A 24,620-nucleotide genomic window follows, 5' to 3' on the forward strand; every position below is an offset into this window, starting at 1 on the left:
TTGACACTGAAGCTCAACTGAGAAAGGCATTAAACAGCTTGAAGTGTCTTTTAGGCTTCTTTTTGAAAACAAACAAACAAACAAAACAAAAAAAAAACCTTGTCGACTGAGTCATTCGGATCTCAAGGTGCCATTCGGCCACAAAAATGCATCATATCTCTCCAGTGAATCAGAGTAAGAACCAGCAGACTCCGTCTTCTTACCATCCATCCATCCATTCTTGAGCTCTTATCCGGGGTCGGGTCCTGCCGGTGGGATGTGCCTGGAACACCTCACCAGGTTAGTTAGTGGTCAGTTAGTTAGTTGGTTATTTGACTCCTCAATGCTTTGCTCACGCTTTTTGGATTGGTTGTTGGTTCAATCTCGTTGGCTTTTGGTCTGTCCACCGACAGCCAACTTTTGGGCATCGCGTCATGCAATCTGACCCGTGGTCGACTTCGATTTGAGCAATAAAGTCATTTACGAGTGTGCGTTGCCCTCGACGCATTTGGTGAGGATGTGTGCCGATGGATTGTCCGGCATTCTTGTTCTCCTTGTGGCCTTTTTTCCCCGCTTTTCTGCAAACACGTAAGCTGCCGCTACGACTTTAAGATCAGCTCAGCTGCTGTGCTCCTCCCCTCTTTTACTCTCTCTCTCTCTCTCTCTCTCTCTCTCTCTCTCTCTCTCTCTCTCTCTCTCTCTCTCTCTCTCTCTCTCTCTCTCTCTCTCTCTCTCTCTCTCTCTCTCTCTCTCTCTCTCTCTCTCTCTCTCTCTCTCTCTCTCTCTCTCTCTCTCTCTCTCTCTCTCTCTCTCTCTCTCTCTCTCTCTCTCTCTCTCTCTCTCTCTCTCAGGACACAAACCAGTTTGAGAAGGCAGAGTTAAAAGGAGGGAAAAAAAGAGAAGGCATTATTTTGTGCAGCGAGAGAAGGAAGGCGTGGACTTCCTCCAAACCCTTCCAGGAGAATTTCAGCTTGAGGGACGCGCGAGAGGTGCCGACATGGACTGGGGCACCGATTTGTGGGTGAGTTTCACACCTTTGTCAACAACAACAACTTGTCACTTTTGGGCCTGCTTTGAATGTCATGTCAAGATGTGTGTGCGTGTGTAGAATGTGGCTGAGCGTGAGAGTGTGAGAAAAAGATTTCGCAATTCCTCCTGCATACCTTCAGCTGCTCTCTCTTAAAGGTGTAGCGTAGTACGCCATTTCACCTGTTTGTTTTTCACGCGTGACAGGAAGTCCGGTCGGCTACCGCCGGACGCCCCCCCCCCTCCACTTTCACCCCAACCCGTATTGTTTTGGGGTTGTTGTTTGCTTATTGTTGTCTCTCCATGATGTCAGTTGGATCCGTGGCTGAACGGCGCTTGCTTCTTTTTCGCGCCTGCCAAGCAGACCACAATAAAATCTACCCAAAGTACGACATCGATTATTTCAAATTTGTTGGCGTAAAAAGCCAATTGGTGCCTCAGATATGAGCCAGAGTCTCCACTGATAGATTTGTGCACGGTTAGTGAGCTAGCTAGGATGACGTGCACATGTTATTTCACGAGTAAGTTAGTTGGTCGGTTGTTTGCTATGTCGTTTCTTCTTTCGTTTGTTGGTTAGTTTGTTAAATGATCAATTTCGCAGTGACTTGCTCAGGTAGCTCAATTACATTGTGTTCGACGTTCTTTTTTTTGTTGTTCTCTCGTTATTTTGTTCATTCCTCGGTTCGTTGTCGTTTGACTGGATAGCGCGAGCAGTCCATTTATTTGCCCACTCGTGCGCTAACTCCTTTGATATTTTGGTCATGATTAAGGTAGTTGTTGTTTGATAAGAGTGCCTTGGTGAAGAATATGAATGACAAGAGTGCCAAGAACAGAACCCTGTGGAACCCCAGAAGTGACTGGATCATAATGATAAGCATACTAATTGCAAATAACGGGAAGGAGAGGCCCCTGCTTTGTTCGCTCATTTCGTTTGTTTGTTACTTTGTTCATCAAGAGTGAAGTTGTCGTTTCCTGCGTCAGTTCTTCCGCCGGTTCTTTGGTTTCCCCTGACTATTTGCGTGTTTATTCGTTGGTACCCCGCGGCTTGGCATCCGACGCTTGTTGGACGGCTCTTAATCCGTCGAGTACAAAAACCACAAGAACGCGCTTGGACTTTGCTGGCGTCTCGCCGGCTGCGATTTGGAACGCGCGTCGTCAGCGGGCGTCGCGGGAGGCGGTACAAGTCGGACTGGTTCAGGCCTCGGCAGAGCTCCCGGCGACGTCAGTCCCTCATGATGACGTCAGCCAAGCCAAAATGACGACTCCTCACGGGGAGTGGCTCAACCCCACACTGACTCCCCCCCCCCCACCCCACTGCCCCCCTTTTTCCTCTCCATTGTCTCTCCCCTTCCTTCCCCTGCAGGACACTGCCCGGTTTTTGCAACACCCCTCCACCCAACGCCCTTGACATCACTTAGGTGGAGCCTTTGTCTCACTCACTGTGCGGCGATTCCAACTACGCTACGTCACTGTGTTTTTCCCGCGCTGACCGTTTCTCAGACACACACACACACACACACACACACACACACACACACACACACACACACACACACACAGTGCATTCGTGTTTTGTTTTGTTTTTTGAACACGAGAGAAGGTGTCGCTGACGTCTTAGGGTGGTGAACGATGAGCGCAGACGCAAGGGCGCACCGGCACTACATCACAAACATCAGGATACAGACGCTCGAGCCACGCGATTGAACAATATTCCTGAATATTATTAAAAAAAAAATCCTCCATGGTTCGTTTATTTTTCTCAAGATGGCTGAGAGAGGCTCCGGCGTGCCCGCGACACCCGTGAGGATGAGCACATTCGACATTATGTCTGACGTGTGTGCGTGTGTGTGTGCGTGTGTGTGTGTGTGTGTGTGTGTGTGTGTGTGTGTGTGCACGACGTGACATCAGGACCAGAACGATGTGATCGACAAGCACACTCAGGCGGGCCTGGACCTGGTGGAGCGCTACATCAAGTTTGTGAAGGAGCGCACTGAGATCGAGCAGAGCTACGCCAAGCAGCTCAGGTGCGCGCCGCCCCGCTCGGTCCCCGCGTGCGCGCCTGCGCCGTTGTGGGGGAAATAACGCCGGGTGCGTGTGTTGCAGGAGTCTGTCCAAGAAGTACGCCAAGAGAGGAAGCAGAGATGAGCAGGACTGCAGGTCGCGACGCAACTCGCAGCCAGTCGGGCCGCTCGTGCGTCTCGGCTGTCGTCGGCTCGCGCGTTTGTGCCTCGGCCTTGTTTGTTGTGTGTTGCTGTCTTCGGCTTGAGCTTGTCTTGCTTGGTTCAGCCTTTGGGTACGCGCGCGTGTGCGTGTGTGTGTGTGTGTCTATTTGCGTCAAGGTGTACTGTTTCTATGTTCGGGTTGTGTGTTCATGCTTTTGATGTGTTCCACATGAGTGTTTTTATATTCGGGTGGCGCGTTTGTGTCTTGATGTTCATGGGAGCATTTTGTGTGCGTGCGTCCAGATTCAGCAACCACGCCGCCTTGCAGGAGATCCTGAATGAGCTGAACGACTACGCGGGCCAGCGGGAGTTGATTGCCGAGACCATGATGACCAACATCTGCGTGGAGCTCGCCAAGTTCCTGCAGGACCTCAAGCAGGACCGCAAAGCGGTGACGAGCACACACACGTCGCCGCCCGCCAAGCCGCCATTGTCCCTGAACGCACCGTGTTGCCTTCACAGCACCTTTCCGACGCCAAGAAGGCCCAGCAGAACCTGGAGAGCAGCTTCAAACAGCTGGAAAGCGTACGTGGCAAAAGTTCCCAAGTCGATGCTTTGCTTTCGCGGTCGAAACCGAAATCTCGTTGCCTTCGGCGACAGACGATACGTTTGCGCATTCCGTGTTGCGCTGCTTTTGATGACCTCATCAATGACACGCGTGCGCATGTAGACCAAGAAGCGCTTTGCCAAGGAGTGGGCGGAAGCCGAAAAAGCCACGCAGCAGGCCGAGAAAACCGAGAACGACCCCAACACCACAAAGATCGACGTGGATAAAGTAAACACACACACACACACACACACACATACACATAGACACACACTTAGCTCAAGACTGAGACGAGAGCATTTGCGCTGAAAATGTTTCCCCAATAGTGTTGGGCCAATGCTGAGAGGCAAACAGTTGGAGTCACTGCCAACATCCTGACAACAAAGCCGAAGAAAAAAAAATGGCGGGAGTGCTGAAGCGCGTCTATGATGGCGCGCCGATGCTGAGAGAGCCTCATTCTCCGTCATAATATTGACGCTGTCGTCGCTTGTGTCGTTTCCCCGAAGGCCAAGCAGCACGCGCACGTCCGCACGCACGCGGCGGAGGAATGCCGCAGCGACTACGCCGCGCAGCTGCAGAAGTACAACAAGGAGCAGAATTATTTCTACTACACGGAGATACCACAGATCTTCAATGTGAGAACGTCATCGCTCGCGGACGAAACGCCAGCAACAAAAGCGGGCCCACCCTGAAGTGAAACCAATCGGCCCTATTTTCCTTCCTAATATCGTCAGTGGTTAGCGCACCGACCTCACAGTGCAGAGGTCGCGGGTTCAATCCCGGCTCCGGCCTCCTTGTGTGGAGTTTGCACATTCTCCCCGGGCCCGCGTGGGTTTTCTCCGGGTACTCGGGTTTCCTCTCACATTCCAAAAACACGCATGGCAGGCTGATGGAACACGCTAAATTGTCCCTAGGTGTGAGTGTGAGCACAAATGGTTGTTGGTCTCTGTGTGCCCTGCGATTGGCTGGCCACCGGTTCAGGGTGTGCCCCGCCTACTGCCTGAAGACAGCTTGGAGAGGCCCCGGCACCCCCCGCGAACCTTGTGAGGATGAAGCAGATGAATGAATATCGTCTTGTTAATGGTACAAAGGTGGGCGGGGGGGGGGGGACAGTATTTATTTACATTCAGATTGGTTTTGGGTGCATGTGAAGTTAAGCGTGGCCTCTGCTGGGGCTTGTTGATCTTGGGGGACGCATACATTTGGGGGGGGGGGCGGGTTGTTGAGCATTTGGCCGCGATCGGGTCATTTTCACAAAGGGGTGTACTCACTTTTGTTGCCAATATTGATGACAGATGTCAGGGGTTCGCTCCAATGACACACTGCTCATGGCAGTCGTCGAGGGACTGGCACCGGCTGACGGTGTGTGTGTGTGTGTGTGTGTGTGTGTGTGTGTGTGTGTGTGTGCGCGTGCGTGCGTAGAAGCTCCAGGACCTCGATGAGCGTCGGATTCGCCGTCTGGCGGAAGGATACTGCCAGTTCTCCGAGCTGGAGAAGAAAGTGCAGCCCATCATCTCCAGATGTCTGGAGGGAATTTCGGCGGCCGGAGCCAAAGTGGACGAAAAGCAGGCCAGTCACACGCGCCGCCGAGTAGCGCGCCACCCCAAGTGCGGACGTGTGCGATTGTTATCGTGATCGTGTGCGTCCCTTGAGTCTGCGCGGTCACCTCCCCGTTTGCGTTTGCGCGCGCAATTGTGTCAGCGCGCTTCGGGAGCGTCCGCTCGCCTTGGTGCCGCTGACGTCGCCGCCGTTGTTTTCTTTGCGTGCGCTCCGGGGAAGCAGGACTCGCTTCTGCTGGTGGAGCAGCACAAGTCGGGCTTCGAGCGTCCCGGCGACCTGGACTTTGAGGACTACACGCAGGGAATCAAAGCGGCCGGCTCCGACTCCAGCCTCAACCCGCCCAAAGTTCGAGCCAAGCTTTGGCCCTTCAGCAGGAAGCACAAGGTCAACTCACGCACGCACGCACACACAAAGAATGCCGCAGAGTGAGCGCAGCGGGAAAGCAAAGGCCAAGTGCGCATTCCTCGCTGGGCCCCCCGGGGGCCCGGCCCGTCTCACTCCTGCACTGACTTGTTTCCGCCACACACCAGCAGCTTTTTTTAAAAATGTTGTCACGTGTTGTGTTGTGTCTTGTCCAAATGAAATGAACCCCCCTCCCTCTCCCCCCACCCCCTCTCTGATTCCCCGTCCAGACGACGCATGCCGAGAAACACGTGGTAACTTGTTGTCTTTTGTCCTCACGGTGCGGGGGGCTGGCCCTTTCCGTTTCGCTTCTTGACAATGACCAATGTCGGATTCTGTGATGTCACACCCGCACGGCGGCTTTGCGAGGGGCACCCGCGGAAAAATATGGGCACGAAGACATTCTGGCAAAAAAAAAAAGTTGTTCCTGATATTTGGGGGATTTCATTCCTCAGAACAGCTCTTGGTGTGATGCTGTCAAGTATCAGCATGATGATGACAAAAGTGAATGAAATTTGGAAACAAAGCACCTTCGTGACATCACAGAAGAAAAAAAATGATTGTGGCTTTTGTTTGGAATCCTCCTGGTGGTCAGCATCGGTGTTGCCTTGACACGCATTAGTAATTAGTGTGTGTGTGTGTGTGTGCGTGTGTGTGTGTGTGTGTGTGTGTGTGTGTGTGTGTGTGTGTGTGTGCACGTGTGTGTAGCCAGCGCCGGCCGAGGACTTCTCGCACCTTCCTCCCGAGCAGAGGAAGAAGATGCTGCAAGCCAAGATTGACGACGTCTCCAATAAGCTTCACATGACCCAAGAGACCAGGTGAGGCCCGCACGCCCGCGATATCCGGCACAGCCGCCGGGGTTGCTGCTCCTGATAAAAAATAAAAAAAAAATTAAATTATAATAATTATACTGTGGGTGGACACTTATTTCAAGAAAAATGGCGGCAGAGGCTGAATGCAAATCTTATTCACCCCCCCCCAAAAAAAAAACATAATAATGCTCCATAAAAATAGAAAACAAATATTTATTTAAATGTTTTTTTTTTTCATTTAAAATATTTCTAAAATGCCACCCAAAATGTACCTTATTTTCCACTGAAAATGAGTTTCAAATCTAAAGGCAAATGTCTTTTTTGAACAATCAGCAAAATTGATCAAAGCGATTTGGATTAAAATGGAGGATTTTATGCGCATGCACATTTGGAAAATCCGTTTTGAAATTTAGTTGTATTTTGTTCATTAAAAAAAAAAAAAAATCATAATAATGATAATTAAATGACCAATATCTGAATGAAAGCTCCAGTGTAGTTTGATGCGTAATTTGCAAGTGGCCACACACGAAAAGGGCCTTTGTGACTCTCCCCCGTTGTTGTGGTCGTCGCCGCATTTTCAAAGTCAAAGCGTTTTACAAAGGCGCACGCGTGCTTGTGCGCCAGCGAGGCCCTGGAGAAGATGAAGGCCGTGTACGAGCAGAACGCCGACTTGGGCAACCCGTCCATCCTGGAGCCGCAGATGGCCGAGACGGCGCAGAACATCGGATACCTGCGCGGCGAGCTGGCCAAATACGAAGTACGAGCTACTCCGCAATCCTTCGGGCGCTCGATCAAAGCCTCTTCCTTCTCTCTTTTGATTGATTTGTTTTCATGCAGACGTGGTTGTCCGAGGCGGTGGGAGGAGACGAATGCACCAACGCCATCGTCAACAACAACAACAACAACCAGCAGCACCTCACGCAAAACATGTGAGGACCGGGCCAAAAACGCAGCTTGTTTTTATTTTGTTTTGACTTTTTTTTTTTTTTTGTTTTTCTTTTTTGGACACTTGTTGAATGCAAAAGATTGCTTGTTGTTTTCCAGCGTCCGTCGCCATCTGGCGTTTTGTCGGGGCCAGTCGCCCTTCGGGCAAATTGCTAACGGCCGCTCTTTCGTTCTGTGTCCGCAGGGCCGAGATGTCTGAGAACCATCAGAACATTTACACCGAGTTTGACGACGACTTTGAAGACTGTGGCCAATGCATGGCTTTGTACAACTTTGAAGGTTTGACAACACACGCGGGCGCGCACACACACACACACACACACACACACACGCACACACACTATTGCTTTTCCCACGCCAAAAAAAAAAAAAAATAGGAGATTAAAATCATTTCTGACAGAATAGAATCATGAAATGGTAGTTTGAGAAAAACAGAATAGCAGTATTTTGAGGAATGGTCACATTTTTTTGGGGGGGTTGAAAAAAATCATGAGAATAAGGTTGTATTTTGTGGGGGGGGGCTTGAGAAACACAAGAGCCTACGACAGCTCTGTTATTCTTTTCTCAGGAAAAAAAACAGAGAAGAAGAATAAAGTTGTTTATTTGTGATTAGAAAATGGAGTCGTCTTGTGCAAAGAACTGAATGGCGAAGGAGGTCCTATTTTTGTGAGAATAAAGTTGTGTTTTTCAAATTAAATTCGGAATATGATGAGGCTAGTTGCCCCGCCCCTCAAGAATGTTTATCTGTGAGAAGCCACCCAATCTTAGGAGAAGGACATGGCCTTTGCAGTCCTCCTGAGACTGGGAGGCTTGAAGAATGCGTTTTTCTTTTCTCTCCCCCCGCCCCACGCAGGCACAAGCGAGGGCACCATCTCGGTGACGGAGGGCGAGCTTCTGACCATCATGGAGGAGGACAAAGGCGACGGCTGGATGAGGGTCCTGCGGGCCAACGGCGACGAGGGCTTCATCCCGTCGTCCTACGTCAAGATGGCGTCCTAACGCCTCAACGTGCCGGCTGGTACTCTTTGCAACTGCTCCATGTCAAAAACATCTTTCTTTCGCAGTACGCCCTTGCCCCCAACCCCCCCCCAAAAAAAAACCCCAAAAAACAAGCTGCAGTAGCCACGCCCCTCCTTCCTGATTGGATACAATTTTGGGGGGGGCATAGAAGAAAAACAAACTGGATCCACATTAAAAAGCACAAAGGAACATGTCCCTCCACAGATGTTACCAAGGTGTTGAGCCCCCCCATGTCCCCCCCCCAAAAAAATATATATATACACTGTACTCATTTTTTTTACATGAGAGAAGTCCAAATTTTACATGAGTGATTTTTTTTAAACTAAAATTCACATTACAAAAATGTAAAGCTTTTTAAAAATCATTAAAAAAACATGCTGTTTTTTTTTTTTTAATTCGCTGTATTTTTTTTCTCTTTGAAAACTTTTTTTTTTGTGCCCTTCAGCAGCACACCCGCTTGACACTTTTGTTTGTCTTGTAAAGGCACAGTGACTTATCGTATTACTGTATTATTATGATTAGAATTTGATGAGCCCGTTGAAGGTCAAACAGTCGGTGTCGCCTTTCGGGCTTGACTCACACTGGATAGATGCCCTAAAATGTTTCAATGGATGTATCGTAAAAAAGGACATCGGAAGCATCATAAGCATTAAAAAGCAACGACCAAAGCACCAAAGTGAGTCATTGATCTGACTTTGTATTTTAGTGACGCGGGTTGCGGTGTGTTCATTGGTGCTGACTGTAAATCTCAGAATCATGCAAGACGAGTACAAAAGAAAAAGAAACATTTACTTGGCAACATTATTTACACAAGAGAAACAAAAAACAACCAGTAGCGTGACAACAGTAGCTCAGTACAACAGATGTCCGGAATCGGTGAGAAGAAAAAAAAAAAAAAAACGACCACGAGGTAATTTTGTAGGGGACAACTGCCTAGATAGGCTGCGGTTAGATGACGACGACCTGTCTGTCATGTCTCATTTGACGTTTGTACACCCGCTGAGTGGGTTGCAGTCGAATTAGACTGAGAATTCCACTCGCATGTACAGTTTAACTACGATGAACAGTTCTCCACCATTGCTCCCAGAAGCAGATTGGGCTCAAGTTTTGTCACGTCGGAATTCACATTTTCATCACAAATCTTTTTTGGGAAGAAGCCTCGATGGGCTGTGGGCCGATTAAAGCCTGACGCGTCGACTCGTTGAGATCATATCATCCAAGTTGGACAAAAAGTTTTTTGTCATGAAGTTTGTACAACTGCATAGTTGGGCTGCGGTCCAATTGACGAATGAATGGTCCATTGGTCGTAGGTCAATAATTGCAACTTTGTCAAAGGCTTCTCTTATGTGTCAGAAATCATATTTTGATCATAAAAGGAAAGGGGGGGTGGATGGGTGGCGGGGGTTGCACAACTGCCGAGACGCGCTGTGGTCCAATTAAAAACGGAATTGTGCACCGGTATTAAGTTAAGTTAAGAAAACCTTTATGAGTCTCGCAATGGAGAAATTCACAATTCACAGCAGCAAAGTTATGAAAGGAAGAAGTAGAACAACAAAATATAGGAGCTGCTGGAAAGGCAGTCACTCTCGCGGCGCCATTTTGAAGTCAAAATAACAAAAATACTCGTGGACAAAGACTTCTCCGTCCTGTTGAAATCACATTTTGATCATTGAACGCTGTTCCCACAGTCTCAGCAGAGAGGCTCAGGCAGTTCGGGTCTGATCTCGACCGGTTCCAATTTATCCGAGAGCACGCAGAGAATTTTGTCAAACTTGTCGTGGCGTTCCTTGCCGTCCGCTTCCGCTCCCGATTGGCCCCAGAAGAGTCGCAGGGCAAATTCGGTCCGGAAGGCCTCCAGCATCTCGGGGATGGGCGTCCAGTCGCCTAGAGGGGTAGCGGCTCCATTCAAAAAAAATCGAAGACGGCGATGTGCGCTGCGCACGTGCGTGTGCGCGTACTTGCGAGCAGCTCGCTGGCGCGCTGCCGGTGTTGGTGCGCGTGCGCGGCGTGTCGTCGGGCCGCCTGCAGGAGGTCGTAGAGCATCTCGCACCCTCGCAGGCTGTCCTCCACGGGGTCCTCGCCCTCCATCAGCAGCAGCACGGGAACCAGGTGCGGCACGGCCACCGGACCACCCGAAACGCACTCTGCACACACAAAACGACAAGACACGCTTGAAAACACACCCCTTGGGCAAAATGCCGCATGTCATTGATTCATTGATGTATTGTAAATAAGCCCCCCGCCCCCTGATAAAATTTTCCAAATCTTACACTGACGGTATTGGGCTAATACCGGTCCAGTTTCAAGGTTTTAGGTGCTCAACCACTGATCGTGAAGGCAAATCCAATCTGACATTTGCGCAAGTCCTCCTTGCCAGTAGTTGGCGCTTAACGACGGCCGCTGTCAAAATTTGTCATCATTTCGATGATTTGATGTATCAAAGGTCGGAGTGGCATCGCTGAAGAGAGAATCCTCAGACCGGTATGGGTCCGCAATAAAGTGGTCCCGAAAACCCGTCCATCCCTCCTGGGGACCTCGTCTTTACGCGGCGGGTGGCCTTACCGTCGCTATCGTTGAGCGCTTTCATGAAGGGCTTGAGGGTCTTCTCGAACAGGACGGCGCTCTCCGTGTGGTTCCTCCGCAGCGAGCGCCACGTCATCTCCAGCCGCACCACCTGCACCCAAGCGCGCGCCATCAGGCGTCGGCTCTTCGGAACCCACGGGCTTTGGCCCCTTCGCTGCAAAACGAGGCGCCGGCGAGCGCGCGGCCCACCTGAGGCATGTCCAGCGCCTTCATGACGGCCGAGAAGGCGTAGAGGTCACGGGCGTGGTCCTTGAGGGCCTGCGCCACGAGGATGAACTTGTGCAGCACGGCGGCCCGCTGGCTCACCGTACCCGTGCAGCCCAGGATGTCCACGGCAACGCCCAACGCAATCAGATGGTGCCTGCGGGGGTGGGGGGGACGGCGGCGCTCAACGATCACAAAGTCAACGGGCGGCGGTCGCCTTCATCGCGCGACGCCCGCTTGCGGGAGCCGGCTCGCCCATTGGGTGACGTGGGCAAATGGTAAGAGGGCGGCGGCCGACAGGGGGCGCTCTAAAACGTCTTTGGGAGCATTGAGGGCACAGTATGGATAGTTGAGGCGCGGGCTGGGTACCTCTCGAGCAGGTCTCGCCGCAACTGTCGGCCGTGCGGCAGCGTGATGAGCTCCAGGCCGGAGGCCACGCCCATCGCCCGCCTCTGCTCGGCCGTCACGCCCACGATGCGTGCCACCTGGCAGTCCACGCTGAGCATGTGCAGGGCCGTGGTGTTGGGGTCCGAGCGGTTGAAGAGCTCCTTCAGCGCAAGCAGCACGCCGGGCTCCAGCGGACGGTTGTTGTCCGGCAACAACAGCGACTTGAAGCGGTCCAGCTGGAAGCAGGAGCTCCATTCCGTCTGCGATGGGGGCGGGGCAAGGGGAGACGTTATCGAAAGATACCGCCTCAAAAGGAGAAGTTGCGCGGGGACGCAGCACGCGGGTCCAGATGGAATCTGGAACATTTCAATGCGACTCTGGTACAAGGGCGTTGGTGTCGTGCGGAGAACCTGCGGGCGTTCAAATTGTTCCTTGTCGGGCAGTCGCGGCAGACGGGACGCCGCCTCGCCGCCGTTGTCGTCCTCCAGGAAGCCGAAGGAGGTCTCGGTGATCCGCGCCCGGCTCTGCCACTTTTCCTCCGCTCGAAGTCGATCGACGTGACCTTTGCGCCGGGACTGCGGCACCTGAAGGCAACAAGAGCGACCATTTCGCACTGTCGCTGTGAGTATTTTGATTGATTTTTTTAATCAACTGCAGTAACATGGAATACTTTGGGGAGTCAGTCCAGTATTTTTCTCCTTTTTGCGTGAAAGGGACTGACATTGAAAGGGCTGGATTTACAGAATGGGAGGGGGGGAGTGAATTGATTGATGGCATTTCCATTCACTTGAGTGGTGAAAGATGATTTGAGATATGAATGATTCATAAATCAAGGCACCACTGGATTTGTATACGTCACCAATAATTCTCTGACAGATTTTGTCCTTCTTCAGATTGTCAAAAATTGCCCACTTTTTTTTTTTCTCAACATATATCACAACTAAAGAATTTTTTCTGATGGCTCCCTCTGTTACAAAGTTAAATAGTAAAGGACAAAGTACTGTACAGCAGCCCGAAATTAATATCTTTGTTGGAGTAAGCGTTAAAGCCACCAAATAAATCAATTATTTTCTTCATGATTATTTTTAAATGAATCGGCCTATTAATCGGTTCTCGGAATTTTATTCTGCCAAATATCGGAATTCACGGTCGGGTCCTAGTTTCCGCGTGACGGTGTCCGACCTGAACGACCAATTCGTCGTAGAAAGCGGACGGGTCATCGTCCCGATCCGAGGGCGCGGCGGGTCCGGGGGCTTTGGGGAACACGGCGGAGATCCTGAGGGGCTTGGGGGGCGCCCGGGAGTGCAGCTGTCTGTCGGACCCCCGCAGCGTCACGCCACCACCTAAGCCGACGGGACAAAACATTTTCAGGCACACCGTCAGATGCAAAGATTCTTGCGCTTTTGATCGAGTTTGCGTGCGCGCACGTTACCGGGGTGACAGGGATGCATTCGGCGCGGCTTCGGGCTGAGAAGGGGCTCGCTCCCTGTGCGGAACACCGGCGAGATGGGAGGCGGGCCCATGTCGTCTGATTTGGAGTTTTGAGGAGCGCCTGCATGGGGGAGAGTACGAAGAGTGATGCGCCGCTGAGGGTGTGGACAAAAGTATTGAGACAGAGCTCATAATTTGCCTTTTCCGCCTGTTTTTTTTAGAGCCACGTACCCCTTGGCAACATCTCCACAGTGATGGTGCACAGTTTGAATCGTTTGAAAGCATTTACAGTGTTCGCATCAACTGTAAATAATTTTGTTTTCCGTTTGACGTGTTTCTTCAAAAAAAACTCATTAGCTCTGCTTTTATGTCAGAAACCTGTGTTTTTGGTGGAACCAACCCATATTCTAGTGCTGATTACTGAACTCCGGGAAAACGATTTGTCTACACTTCTTTTTGGTAGATTGTGTGTTTATATTGTCGCAGAGCACAACATTTGGTCAATTATCATTTAAACAACAACCACAAGCTTGATAAATGTAGCCGGATTGCATTTGAAATGTTTCAAATAGTTCATTTTTAAAATAATGGGATGTGATGCCGTAATAGAATCTTGACTGACTTCATTCGACGAGTTTACTTGTACTGTGGGTGTCCCAATACTTTTTGCCCATCCTGTACATGTGCGGTTAAATGACGGGCGTACCGGGCCTCAGGTTGCTGTCCGACTGGGCCGACTGGAGCGAAGGCCTGCAGCCGAGGTTCTCCAGATTGCCGGGGTGACTCCCGCTCCTGCCGCACGGGAAGTTGAACAGTTTAACGGCCGGCGACGGTGGACGCGCCGCCCCCCCCCCCCCACCCTCGCCCGTCCACCTGGGCAGAGTGTTGATGTTCAGGGCGTCTCCCAGGGTGCTGCTGAAGCTGAGCCGCTTGCCGCGTTCGTGTTGGGACTTCCCGTCGGCGGATCTCCCGACGGCGCCCTTACAGTCGGCGCGCTGTCGCTCGGCAATGACCCGCAAAGGGAGCGTCCTGGTCAGCGGGTGGAAGACGATGGCGCCCGAGGCCTGCGAGATGGGCCGCCGCCCGCCCACGTAGAAACGGATCAGAGCTGGAACGTTGTCGAAGCGGTCCTCCTCAAATTGAAACAGCTCCCGGGAGTAGCCCTGTCTCACCAAGCAAACACCCACGGTGGCCACGCGTCAGACTGGCAACCTCACAGCTGAGTCGCTAACATGCCCGAAAATGGGCAAAATGTCGAGCGCGGTTTTCCCACGTGAAAGAAGATGTCTTGTTTCGATGAAATGGAAAGCGAGCGGTCTGCTTTTGCGGAGGACTGAAGCAGTTTTTGACCGCTGAGAGCCTCTCGACGTGGCCAGCGGCATTTCTGGGAAGCGGCCTCCCGTTCTTTTGGGACCACGTGGACGATCAGAACTATGAGGGGATATTCTTTTCAAAAAGAAACCTCATTCTGTCAACTTGTTTTTGGACAGTGACACACCGGGGCAGAGAGACCAGAACACTGCACATTCGCCTGAGTCCCCTCGACTATGTCATTCAAACTAATGTTTTAAGTATGTATATCGTGTTTCTCCTTTGCCCGTTTCGATGAAAAGCTAAAGGGCGCGAATGCATAGTGTCGAGGACGATGGGTTTATTTGCCACATTTTCTGCATTATGGGGGCTTTTTTGTTGACTTCCTGTTCGGTGGACGTCTTACTTTGAAGGAATACGTAAGTGGACGACGGCTGATGAGACGGCGAATTGATCGCGCCGAACAAGATGATCGCGAAGAGGTGAAACTGATTCACAGACGACAAAATTAACAGTTTAAAGATACGTTGCCCGGTTGAAAGTGTCAAAAGGGTGAATATTTGTGTCGATCTGTCTATCGATTCGTGTTTGTGATGAGAATATGTGCTGAACCAATCGCACTTTACATGTCTGGAAATCGGCGTGACGAGTACAGAAAACGCCGTGGCACCTTTTTGGGTCTCAGCACCACTCGTATGATCTTAAAGTGCATGGGCTCGTTCCTCCAGTAGCAGCTGAGGACGTAGTCGCCCGCGGACGAGCTGGAGTCTCGGACCAGGAAGTCCCCGTCCCTCTCGAAGAGAGCTTCTGCAGCCTGGAGGACACGGCGTCGGTCGCATGGCACGTTTGCATTTTCGGTCATATTTGCATGAATTCCCTGTCATTTGTGACACCTCTCTGGTGAGGGGCCCGTGGTACCAGGCGTGGCTCCTGGGGTCCTCGGTGCTGAGCTTCAGCTCTTCCTCCAGCTCCTTCTTCAGGGAGTCCATCTCCTTGCGACCTCCAAACACCTGCGCGGCACATCGCTAGGCGTCAACTGTACGGCAAAATGTCACCGGGCGTCCGGTTCACGGCAGGTCACCCGAGTGTCAAATGTGAGACGCGTCGTTGCCGCAGCACATGAGCATGCAGTGAGTGTCACCATGTGGCAAATATCCATCACGCGCGGCTGTGCGTTTACCTGGCTCAAGTATGCGGCGACGCTCCTCCTTTTGCTGGAACACACAGATTGAGCAAGTCGTCGTGACCAACGTTCGGATGTATTCTCATTTGTAAAAGTGTCTATTTTTCAGAAATGAGCCATTTTTGTTTCATAACTCACTCTCGAGCGTACGCGGCGATCAAAACACAACAATCTCGTACTTTTTTAAAACTACCGGCTCGTAGCGGTGCATGTGTGGCACTCCCATATTTTTCCTTCCGATATCTGCCGGACAATGTGGAGCGCCGGCCGCGACCGAAACGCCAGTTTTCCAGAGACAAGCGGACTGTGAATAGTCTCCCCTTTTCCCGTCCGTCCTTCCTTCCTCCCGTCGCCACCTCGCGCGACAAGGGAAGGCTCCAGGGCCGAGCTCAGTGCCAGAACAACCTTGGATTCGCCGGGTTTTGCGGTATCCGCTCCCATGACAGCACAACGCGTCATTCCGCCATCCCCTTTGGAAAACCGTGATTGAAAGGGAGCCATTGATGACATTTTAAGGACTTTATTTGGACTTTTGACATGGACAACAATGTCGTAGCTGTTCCCCGTTTCCAGCTCCGATTTGGAGCTGATCCTAACAGGAAACACTGTTGAGAATCAATAGCGCGTTAACGGAACACAGCCACTGAATGAAAATAATGCAGCTATTTTAGGGATATCAAGTAAGTAAACAAATGTTATTTCCAGGAAACTGTTCTAGTGCCAGGAAGAAAAAAAACATACCTAATTGTGGCACAGAGTCCGAATCCTCGGGGTAATCTGAGCAAAATCGTGATGTCCTCACATAAAAATTTATTTTACCAGGCAGATGCTAGAACAGCAAGTAGCCGAAAATGATCAAAGAAGAACAGATCTGTATTTTTGCTTCGACAAGACTTGTCATGCTTCCAGGCACAAGCAACCTTAACCTACGTCACGAGTTGCAAATCTGCTGTCATTAAAGTGAAATCAAAAGAATGAGATGAAGAGCTGTGGCCTAGCCGATTTTTTTTCTGAAGATAGGAGCGTACATTTGAGATGTCAATGAATTGATCCGTTCTTAGACCTCTACGAGCAACCTTGACCTAGGCTACTGCTTTCAAAACTGCTGTTATTAAAATTTAAAAAGGGCAAAAGCCATTAAAAAAAGTGAACAGTATCGCCACACCTCATAGAGTGAGTGGTTTTACTTTATTTTAGTTGTAAAGTACAATAACTTGGTGCAGGGCCCGGGGCTCAAGATAACCTGACCAATGTTACTTTTGTCAATAAAAGTTCCACAGAACATCAGAAGTAAACGAGCAAGTCAGGTCAAAATCGTCACATCCTGTTTGAGGGGCGTTGGTCAAGCACACCTGAAACACCTGATCACACGCGTGCTGGGTGAAAGTCTGCCTAGCAACAAATACCTGGTTGGCCCGTAATAAATGCCACGCGAATGTCACGGAACTTTGTTGCGTTTCTAATCCAAATCGCGCAACAGTTTTGGCGTGAAAAAGGTGAGACAGGAGAGCCCACGATGGGGCGCGGTACTTCCTGGTTGATTTTTTTTTTTAAGTAAATACCGAATAATTACAAAAACTTGACATGACTAAACTCACACGATGTCAGTGCGTTAAATAATATTTCCGCAGAAAAGATGCTCTCTCGCACAAACTTGTTTAACGTCTCGCGCGAACTCACGAGTTTTGTCCCGCAACAACTCCACCAGGGAGCAATGGTGGCCTTTCCCCCTACCTGTCGGTGGCGTTCACAGCTCGCTCGTCTCTCACATGCTGACGCTCCGCGGTCCGAAAGGAACTCCGAGAGGGAAACAAGCCGACGAACCTTCGACCCGAACGCTCCCAGCTCGCCGCCCCCCTCCTCCCTCAGTTCATTTCCCGCCCGCCTCCCTCCCTTCTGCGCCATCGTGTTCCCACAAGCCTTCCCGGGCACTCCCCCAACTCCGCCCCGGGCCGCAGAGAGCAAACGCCGCCGCTATCTGAACACATTCCTCGGATACCGATACGAGTCGTGCTGCCTCTTCACCTGTCATCAAGTAGGCCGCCGCAGAGTGTCATTCGCACATTTCATACTTTATCAGGACGGACTTTTACATGACCGCAATACAGTAATCCCTCGTTTGTCGCGGTAAATGGAGACCGAAATCACCCGCGACAAACGAAAATCCGCAAGTAGCGACCCCCTCCCCAATAGGTACATGTGTATGAGTCTAAAAAATATTTATGAGGCCAAATTTAATGGTATACATGCACGTAGAAGTCAATTTTGTAGTAATTAACATTACTTAATGCTGTAAACTAATAGATTTAAACATGTATACGTTTGGTTAGGTTAGTGTATGAATAACAAAATGCAGTAAACATATTCATGTAGTACTTTATATGTTGCTCTATGTGACTCGCTGTTGTTTTGCTGACTTTCGCTGCTTCTCGCGGACTTTTTGCGGACTAATTTTACTTTTTTTTTTTTTTTTTTGTTGAATATGTTTGAAAAAATTTGCGATGCACCGAAGTCGCGATAAACGAACCGCGAAATAGCGAGGGATCACTGTATTTTTAGATCTTTCGTTCAGAGGTCACCAAGGTGGTGCCCGCGGGCATCAGGTAGACCCCAAGCGCCACATGAATTTGGTAGAATTATTTTTTGTTTGTTTGTTTGTTTTGGGGTGGGGGGGGGGGGGCAGCAAGACCGACGTCAAGGGAGAAAGCTGAAATAAAGGAACAAAACGGCAGTTAAATGTCCTCCATATGTTCAGAATTAAGGACGTTTTGACATTTTCAAGGCGTCAACAAGCGTGCAAAAATGTCACCTTGTGTGTCATTCACAAGAATGGGATGGTCTGCGGTCTCATCTGAAGAAAAATAATGAAGCTGAGATCTTGAGACCTCTCCTTAATAGTGGACTGACTTAATTGTAGAAATGAAACAACACAGGATTTCACGCTACCGAGCCACCACAATTGTTGTCAATGAAGTAATGCCATTCATTCGTTTTTAATGAACTATGCGCACTTAAGTTGACACACACCATCGTTGGCGAGTGTGTGGCGGTCCGCTGTAGCCTCAGAAGTACATCTCTATTCTCATGAGATTACATTTTTTTTTCTTTTAACAAATTAATTTTTACCTTTTGAGCAATATTAAGTATTCCTGTAGCGGTCCCAACATTTTATTTCGACAAATAACATTCTCACTCCGTGACTTTATTCTGGTGATATTATGAGAAATATTCATGGACTCAAAAAAACAGTCGGCCTGCGAGGTCTGCTGACTCGGGTCGATGAGTAGAGCCCAGAGTTCAGAGCAAACACGGTGAAGCAGCATTCAGCTGTTATGCTGCTGTGATAGATTTTTCTTTTCTTCTCAGTCAATCTCATGATCTAGGATCTATCCTCCCAATTGTGGGATTTCACATTTGCGACCGTATCCCAGCTCACTCGGGCTCTTCTCTTATTCGGCAGGACGTTTTTTTCGAAAGCATCCGCCTTGCGTTTACCTGCGCTTGCTCTCCCGACAGCCGTCCAACGTGCCATAAGCGGGGTCCTCGTCCAGGGGCCGCAGCTGCGAGCAGGAAGCGGAGAGGCGGTCCTTTTTGTCAGCGCGGTGGAGGCGGGGCAGGACACTCTGGCGGAACAGATCCTTGCTCGGCTTCACCTGCGAGAAGCGGTAATCGTCCTTTTTTTTGTTGTTGTTGTTTGCTTGTGCGTGCGTGTTTGCACGACTTCGGTCACTGTGGTTGCACCGGCGTGTGTCTGTGGTCTCACCAAATCCAAGGACGAGCCCAGCGAGTGCTTTCTGCTCACCCGGCGTTCCATTTGCACACCTGAGAGGATTTGGGGAATGTGAACGTTTGCTGTCAAGTCAAGAAGCGTTTACGTCGCGTTTACAAGCCCAAAACTGCTGTGCAGAAAAAGTCGGGCTCCATCCGTTCATATCCCATTTTCTACCGTTTAAGAAGGCCCCATTCTCTAAGATTGAGACTGTTGATCGAGGAAAAAAAAAAATATCCCACTTTTTTCATAATGCTAGCACGTTAAAAAAAAAAAAAACACAAGTCGTTCTGGCTTGGGAGTTCTTGATCCTTTGGACTCAAGCATTGCGCATATTTGCAATTGCGAAAATGGTGAGCGCTTTACCCAAGTGAGGCTCCAGCTTCTGGCGGTGTCTCCAAAGCTGAGTCAGGATGGTTTCTCTGTGCGAGGCGTCCTCGATCCCCGCCTCCTTCAGCTCGTGCTCGTTCACGTTCAGCAGACCCTGAAATCACATGGAGGGGACTTGAGCCTCCATCGGGGGACTTTTTCACCCCACCAAAATTTAAAAAATAAAAATAATTCTCATCATAATCCAACTTTTTATTACCCACAAAATAAACTTAATTATTGTAATCTACTCACTTTTTTGGGGGGTGAGGGAGCTAAAATGTTCCAAAAATCTGACTTTTTATCCTGGAAAATTGTCTTATAATGGGAAAAAAAGCCACGACTCGTGAGAGATTTCCACTTTTTATCTAGAAAAATCTCACCTTTTCTCAGCTGTTTGTATGATATATGGATGACCCCCCCCCACAAAAACAACTTTTTATCCAAGAGACACAACTTTTTTTCATGTAATACTGTAGTATGATTTTTTTTTAAATGTAAAAAAAAAAAAATCCAACCTCACATAAAAAAATTTTATTCAATATTCAGACTTTTTTTTCACTCAAAAATACAAAAACGACTTTTTCTCTTGGGTTGGTTTTAATCTGGAGGGGTAATACAACAATTTTTTATCAGTAGCGTATGAGCTTTTTACTCTCTTTGCACATGTTTGATAGATGATTTGACAGGTTTGATGGTGAATGAATCATATCAAAAAAAAACAGGAGACAATTTCAAATTGAGAGTCTGGAAAATGAACAAGATTTGCAAATTGTTGTCTTCTCTTTTGATTTATGTTCAACACAAGGCCCCGACTTCTTTGGAATTAGGATTAGTGCGATGGCTTGTGACATTTAATGTTTGTTTTTTAAAATCAATAAAATTAAAATTAAAAAAAAATAAAAACAGATCCAGGCCTCTCATGGCGTCCGGGCCAGACTTGCATCTCCGGTTTAAGCCGTACAAAACCGATATGAATGTCGTTTTGACGTACCTCCAGCCCGTAATATTCGCTCTCCAGGGTCTTTGTGTACTGGGGCAAGCCGATCTGCTGCAGCCACCAGGCGATGGAGCGATTATTCATGTCTGACTCGCACAGACGCAGACCATCAGGAGCAGAACGCGGCGACCGACGTGACCACTCGGGAGTTCCGGCGAGCGTCGCGTCGAGCCGTCGGCGCCGCGTGGCGAGGATTTCCGGGAGCGCTTGCCTGCGATTCTTTTACTTTCTCTCGCTGTTCGCCGTGTCGACCTTGTCATCAACTGTCCGTCTCTCAACTTCTCCCCGCTGGCAGGGGAAGCCAATGGCGCGGCACCGCCGGCCAATGGGAGCGCGGGGACGGCAAGCGGGTCCGGGCGGATCCCGGCATGTCGAAGACGAGGCCCGTGTGTAGAAATGCAGCTGTGCAACGTGTCGCAGGTGAGACGCGGGCGAGGGTGTGAGCCAAAAAAAATCATTCTAATCTTCTCGGTGCTGTGTTGATATTCATTCCATCATCGACAAAGTAAATCATGGCACTCATTCAAAATGGAAACCAGTGTTGAGTGCCTTCTGTCTGCCAGGGCCAAAGAAGACATTTCGGTGAGATGGAGCATCCGCCCCTCCCTCCGCTGTCACGGCGGCGCCCGCTCCGTCCTCATCCTCCACCAACAAGGAAGAAGTCGTCTGCTCAGGTGACAAACGAACCGAAGCGGCGGGCATTTTGGCCTCTGGCAGCAACACTTACTCATTCTTGCCACCAGGTGGCAGTATTGATCGCACTCTCATAAAATGCGACTTCATTCTGGTGGGATTACAACTTTGGGGGTTTTCACCCCCAAAACTAGCATTCCCAAAACAATTTTTCGAGAGAAAAAAAAATTCACATTTGATGGATGGACGATTAAAATCACTGTTGACCTACTTTAAACGCAACTTTTTTTTTTCTTCTGACTCAACACTGTCATCTACTGCCGCCTGTTCATGATTACAGTTATGCCAAAGTTTGACGAGCACTGACAAGCTGGCCACTCCTACCCATGAAAAACCATATTTGAGGTATTTTTAGTCTCAAGCATTTCATTGTCCCCAAAGCGAAGATAACTCGGATTTATTGGCTTTCTCGTGAAACCGCAAACGAATTTTCAGCTTGACTGATGCCACGCTTGTAACGATCAAATGCCTTGGTAACCTTGTGCGGTTCTGTCCAGTTCCTGTGCCTGAAGAACATCCGGACCTTCCTGGGCGTGTGTCAAAGCAAGTTCCAGCTGAAGAAGAGCGAGCTGTTTGATGCCTTCGACCTGTTCGACGTGCGCGACTTTGCCAAGGTGTGTAGGCCAGCGCTCGCCAAGTCCGGACCAATCACCAGACTTGGCCTCGCCAAATCCAGTTCCGGCCCGCGGGCCGTATGTTTGACACCCCTGCTTTATGGGTTGGAATACGCATAACCATCACTGATACATTTGGATGAATATGATATGTGATGATTTTTCAATCGTAATTGTCAGTACAGTGTGGCCTCATTGTTGCCGTCGGATCCCTTTCGCTAGCCTGAGAAAACTTGAAGCTTTCTTCGGCTTTCTCATCACTGTCATGGCTTTAACTTTTGTTGATGAGGTAACATTTCTCCTTTTTCTCCTCCCCCTTTTATTCAACGGAGGCCGCCAATGACATATTTGACAATTTGCTTTTTTCCCCCCTCTGTAGTATGTGCTTGTGAAACCAAACCAGGGGGAAGTGCTGAAGGGCGTGTTTGTGCCGTACTGTGCCGGGTGCGGGCCCACGCAACCGCAGCAAGCCATTGGCATCGTAGGCGCTGTCATCATGCCGCACAACATCCGCCTTCACTCGGCGTTAGTCAAAGTGAGAATTGTTTTGTCAAGGCGACCGCGATTCATCTTGCCTTCGATTTTTATGACACACATTCCGGCAACTGATTTTGCTTCTCTGTCAGATCTGATTCTCGAGAAAAGGAAAAGGAACAGTAGAGAAGCGAGACTTGAGTTACATTCCCCCAGACATTGTTCCAGGTGGCAGTCAGATTTATGAGCTGGGCTATGGGGGATGATGTAACAATCACAATTTTTTTTTTAGGTAGCCTGGTGGTCCAGTGGTTAGCACGTCGACCTCCCAGTGCAGAGGTGCAGGGTTCGATTCCGGCTCTGGCCTCCCTGTGTGGCAGTGGCGGTTCTAGATCAGTTTCACTGAGGGGGCCGGGCTGGGGCCAGGGGTTTTGATGGAGGGGCACATTAAACCCAGGGCTAAAAATACAGATTCGAAATCTTATTTGACTTTTTATTTCATCAAACCTTGAAAGCATTGTAGTTATAACATTACAGTGATGAGAAAAAAACAGTATTAGGAGGGCTAACATATCTGTAAGCTTAACAATATGCCGAGTCCATCTGTTGAGAATATTCAAGCCCGGGGTGGATATGGTACCAGCCTGCCTTGAAGCTCCTTCTCCTGTCCCCCATCAGGGTCCTGGGAAACTGTTTTAGGTCTGGCTGCATTGGCGGGTCCTCTTGACTCTCTTGACTGAACATTCGGCAAGCCTCCTCGCTTTAAAACCCGCCTCAAAACTCACTTGTATTCTTTGGCATTTGACTCAGCATGACTTAGATTTGTTCATGGTTTTGCTGTTCGGTGCTTTCTACCGTCTTTGTTACCGATTTGCTTTACTGTTTGTTGTATTTGTTAATTGCTCCATGTACAGCACTTTGTGTGCAGCGATGGCTGTTTGAAAGTGCTCTAGAAATACAGTTGAGTTGAGTCGAGTCGAGTTTACATCTACTGATGTCTGTGGACAAAGACAAAGACAAACCAAATAAATGTAAATGCAAGTTCTGCATGGACACAGCATATACACTAACCCTCTACACTTAAATTGCTGAGGCACTCAGACATACGCAAGTGTCTAAAATGTATTGATTGATGCTATTTATGAATTGTATTCATTATTTTTTTTATTGTACTCAATAAATATAAATTAATACATTCTCAAGCCTGACCAGGGACTAAAATTGCAAATACACTGAAGCTAAATGTTTTACATGCATGTAGTTATCCAAATTTTAAAAGGCAATGTCTTATTGTCTTATCTCTCATATTGTTCCTGTTGAATAAAAATTAAAATAGAAAGGGATACTAAAAAAGTTACACACGCGCACACAACCATCCGCGCTCACACTCACACCTCGGGACAATTTGGAGTGTTCAATCAGCCTGCCATGCGTGTTTTTGGAATGTGGGAGGAAACCGGAGTACCCGGAGAAAAGTCACGGAGGCACGTGGCGCACCCCTGGAGCACTGATTCTGCTCCCCCGCCCCCCTGTGGCCGCCCCTCCGAACGTAGATTACGCAGTAGCGCCGAGTTGCCGGCGCGAAAGGTGGAAACAAAGTGCATGGCTTAACATTCTAGTCGGACCCTTTAGTTGGCTGCACCACTTAAAAATGAGCGGGAAAATGAGAAGCAGTCCGCAGAGAAGTAGATTACCACGACACGAGTGCTATTTTCGACACGACACGATTTATATTTTCAATGTAAAATCACCAAACGAAACAAGCCCCCAACAGTAGCATTATTAAGTCTAATTCCTCTTCACTTAAACATTTAATGTTAAAAATGAAAAGAAAAACGGACATTACATCATATTTCTATATGAAAAAGAAACACATTGATCCAGACACAGAGAGAGAGTCAGATGATGATAGTGGTGAGAGATTTGAAGAGGAGCAAGTTGAAAGCACCAGAGAGGGAGAGTCAGAGGACACGGGATTCATTTATTTTCAGAGCGAGGACTCAGAGCAGGAAAGGGATACAAATGAAGATCCTGAGAATTAGGAAGATGAGACTGCAATAGAAGTGGAGTGTGAGACACAGACAGAGGA

At 49.2% G+C, this 24,620-nt stretch overlaps 2 protein-coding genes and 1 long non-coding RNA gene across 10 annotated transcripts; 1 reads left to right on the top strand and 2 right to left on the bottom strand.

Moving 5' to 3' along the window:
* Positions 1 to 83: 83 nt before the first annotated feature.
* On the bottom strand, positions 84 to 664 carry LOC109511317 (uncharacterized). The gene is made up of 2 exons (XR_002167292.1): positions 336 to 664; positions 84 to 262 (listed from the first exon to the last, which is right to left on the bottom strand). It is a non-coding gene; the product is annotated as an uncharacterized LOC109511317 (long non-coding RNA).
* A 166-nt stretch (positions 665 to 830) lies between these two features.
* Positions 831 to 8,559, top strand: LOC109511277 (cdc42-interacting protein 4 homolog). 2 transcript variants are annotated; one of them, XM_019862240.1, is made up of 15 exons: positions 831 to 1,000; positions 2,914 to 3,029; positions 3,109 to 3,162; positions 3,471 to 3,618; positions 3,690 to 3,752; positions 3,898 to 4,002; positions 4,281 to 4,409; positions 5,197 to 5,343; positions 5,557 to 5,718; positions 5,967 to 5,990; positions 6,445 to 6,554; positions 7,173 to 7,305; positions 7,386 to 7,477; positions 7,678 to 7,772; positions 8,347 to 8,559. In XM_019862240.1, the coding sequence occupies exons 1-15, from the start codon at positions 977 to 979 to the stop codon at positions 8,490 to 8,492; spliced, it is 1,548 nt and encodes a 515-aa protein (XP_019717799.1). In that variant the 5' UTR covers positions 831 to 976; the 3' UTR covers positions 8,493 to 8,559. The 2 variants fall into 2 exon arrangements, with proteins under 2 accessions (XP_019717799.1, XP_019717800.1); XM_019862241.1 differs by lacking the exon at positions 5,967 to 5,990.
* Positions 8,560 to 9,036: 477 nt separating this feature from the next.
* Positions 9,037 to 21,031, bottom strand: sh2d3a (SH2 domain containing 3A). Of its 7 annotated transcripts, none has more exons than XM_019862183.1 (18): positions 20,745 to 21,021; positions 19,748 to 19,865; positions 19,376 to 19,434; positions 19,108 to 19,265; positions 15,610 to 15,643; positions 15,323 to 15,439; positions 15,100 to 15,243; positions 13,992 to 14,281; positions 13,825 to 13,910; positions 13,120 to 13,239; positions 12,870 to 13,030; positions 12,098 to 12,271; positions 11,670 to 11,947; positions 11,286 to 11,457; positions 11,076 to 11,187; positions 10,472 to 10,657; positions 10,136 to 10,412; positions 9,191 to 9,977 (listed from the first exon to the last, which is right to left on the bottom strand). In XM_019862183.1, exons 1-17 carry the CDS (start codon positions 20,832 to 20,834, stop codon positions 10,204 to 10,206), a joined length of 2,508 nt encoding a protein of 835 aa, XP_019717742.1. In that variant the 5' UTR covers positions 20,835 to 21,021; the 3' UTR covers positions 9,191 to 9,977; positions 10,136 to 10,203. The 7 variants fall into 7 exon arrangements, with proteins under 7 accessions (XP_019717747.1, XP_019717745.1, XP_019717742.1 ...); XM_019862184.1 differs by having other exon boundaries at positions 10,136 to 10,397; positions 20,745 to 21,011; XM_019862181.1 differs by having other exon boundaries at positions 11,670 to 12,271; positions 20,745 to 21,031.
* Between the last annotated feature and the right edge of the window lie 3,589 nt (positions 21,032 to 24,620).

The sequence above is a fragment of the Hippocampus comes genome, unplaced genomic scaffold (assembly GCF_001891065.2).
Source record: "Hippocampus comes isolate QL1 unplaced genomic scaffold, H_comes_QL1_v1.1 scaffold7, whole genome shotgun sequence".
Classification (NCBI taxonomy): Eukaryota; Metazoa; Chordata; class Actinopteri; order Syngnathiformes; family Syngnathidae; genus Hippocampus; species Hippocampus comes.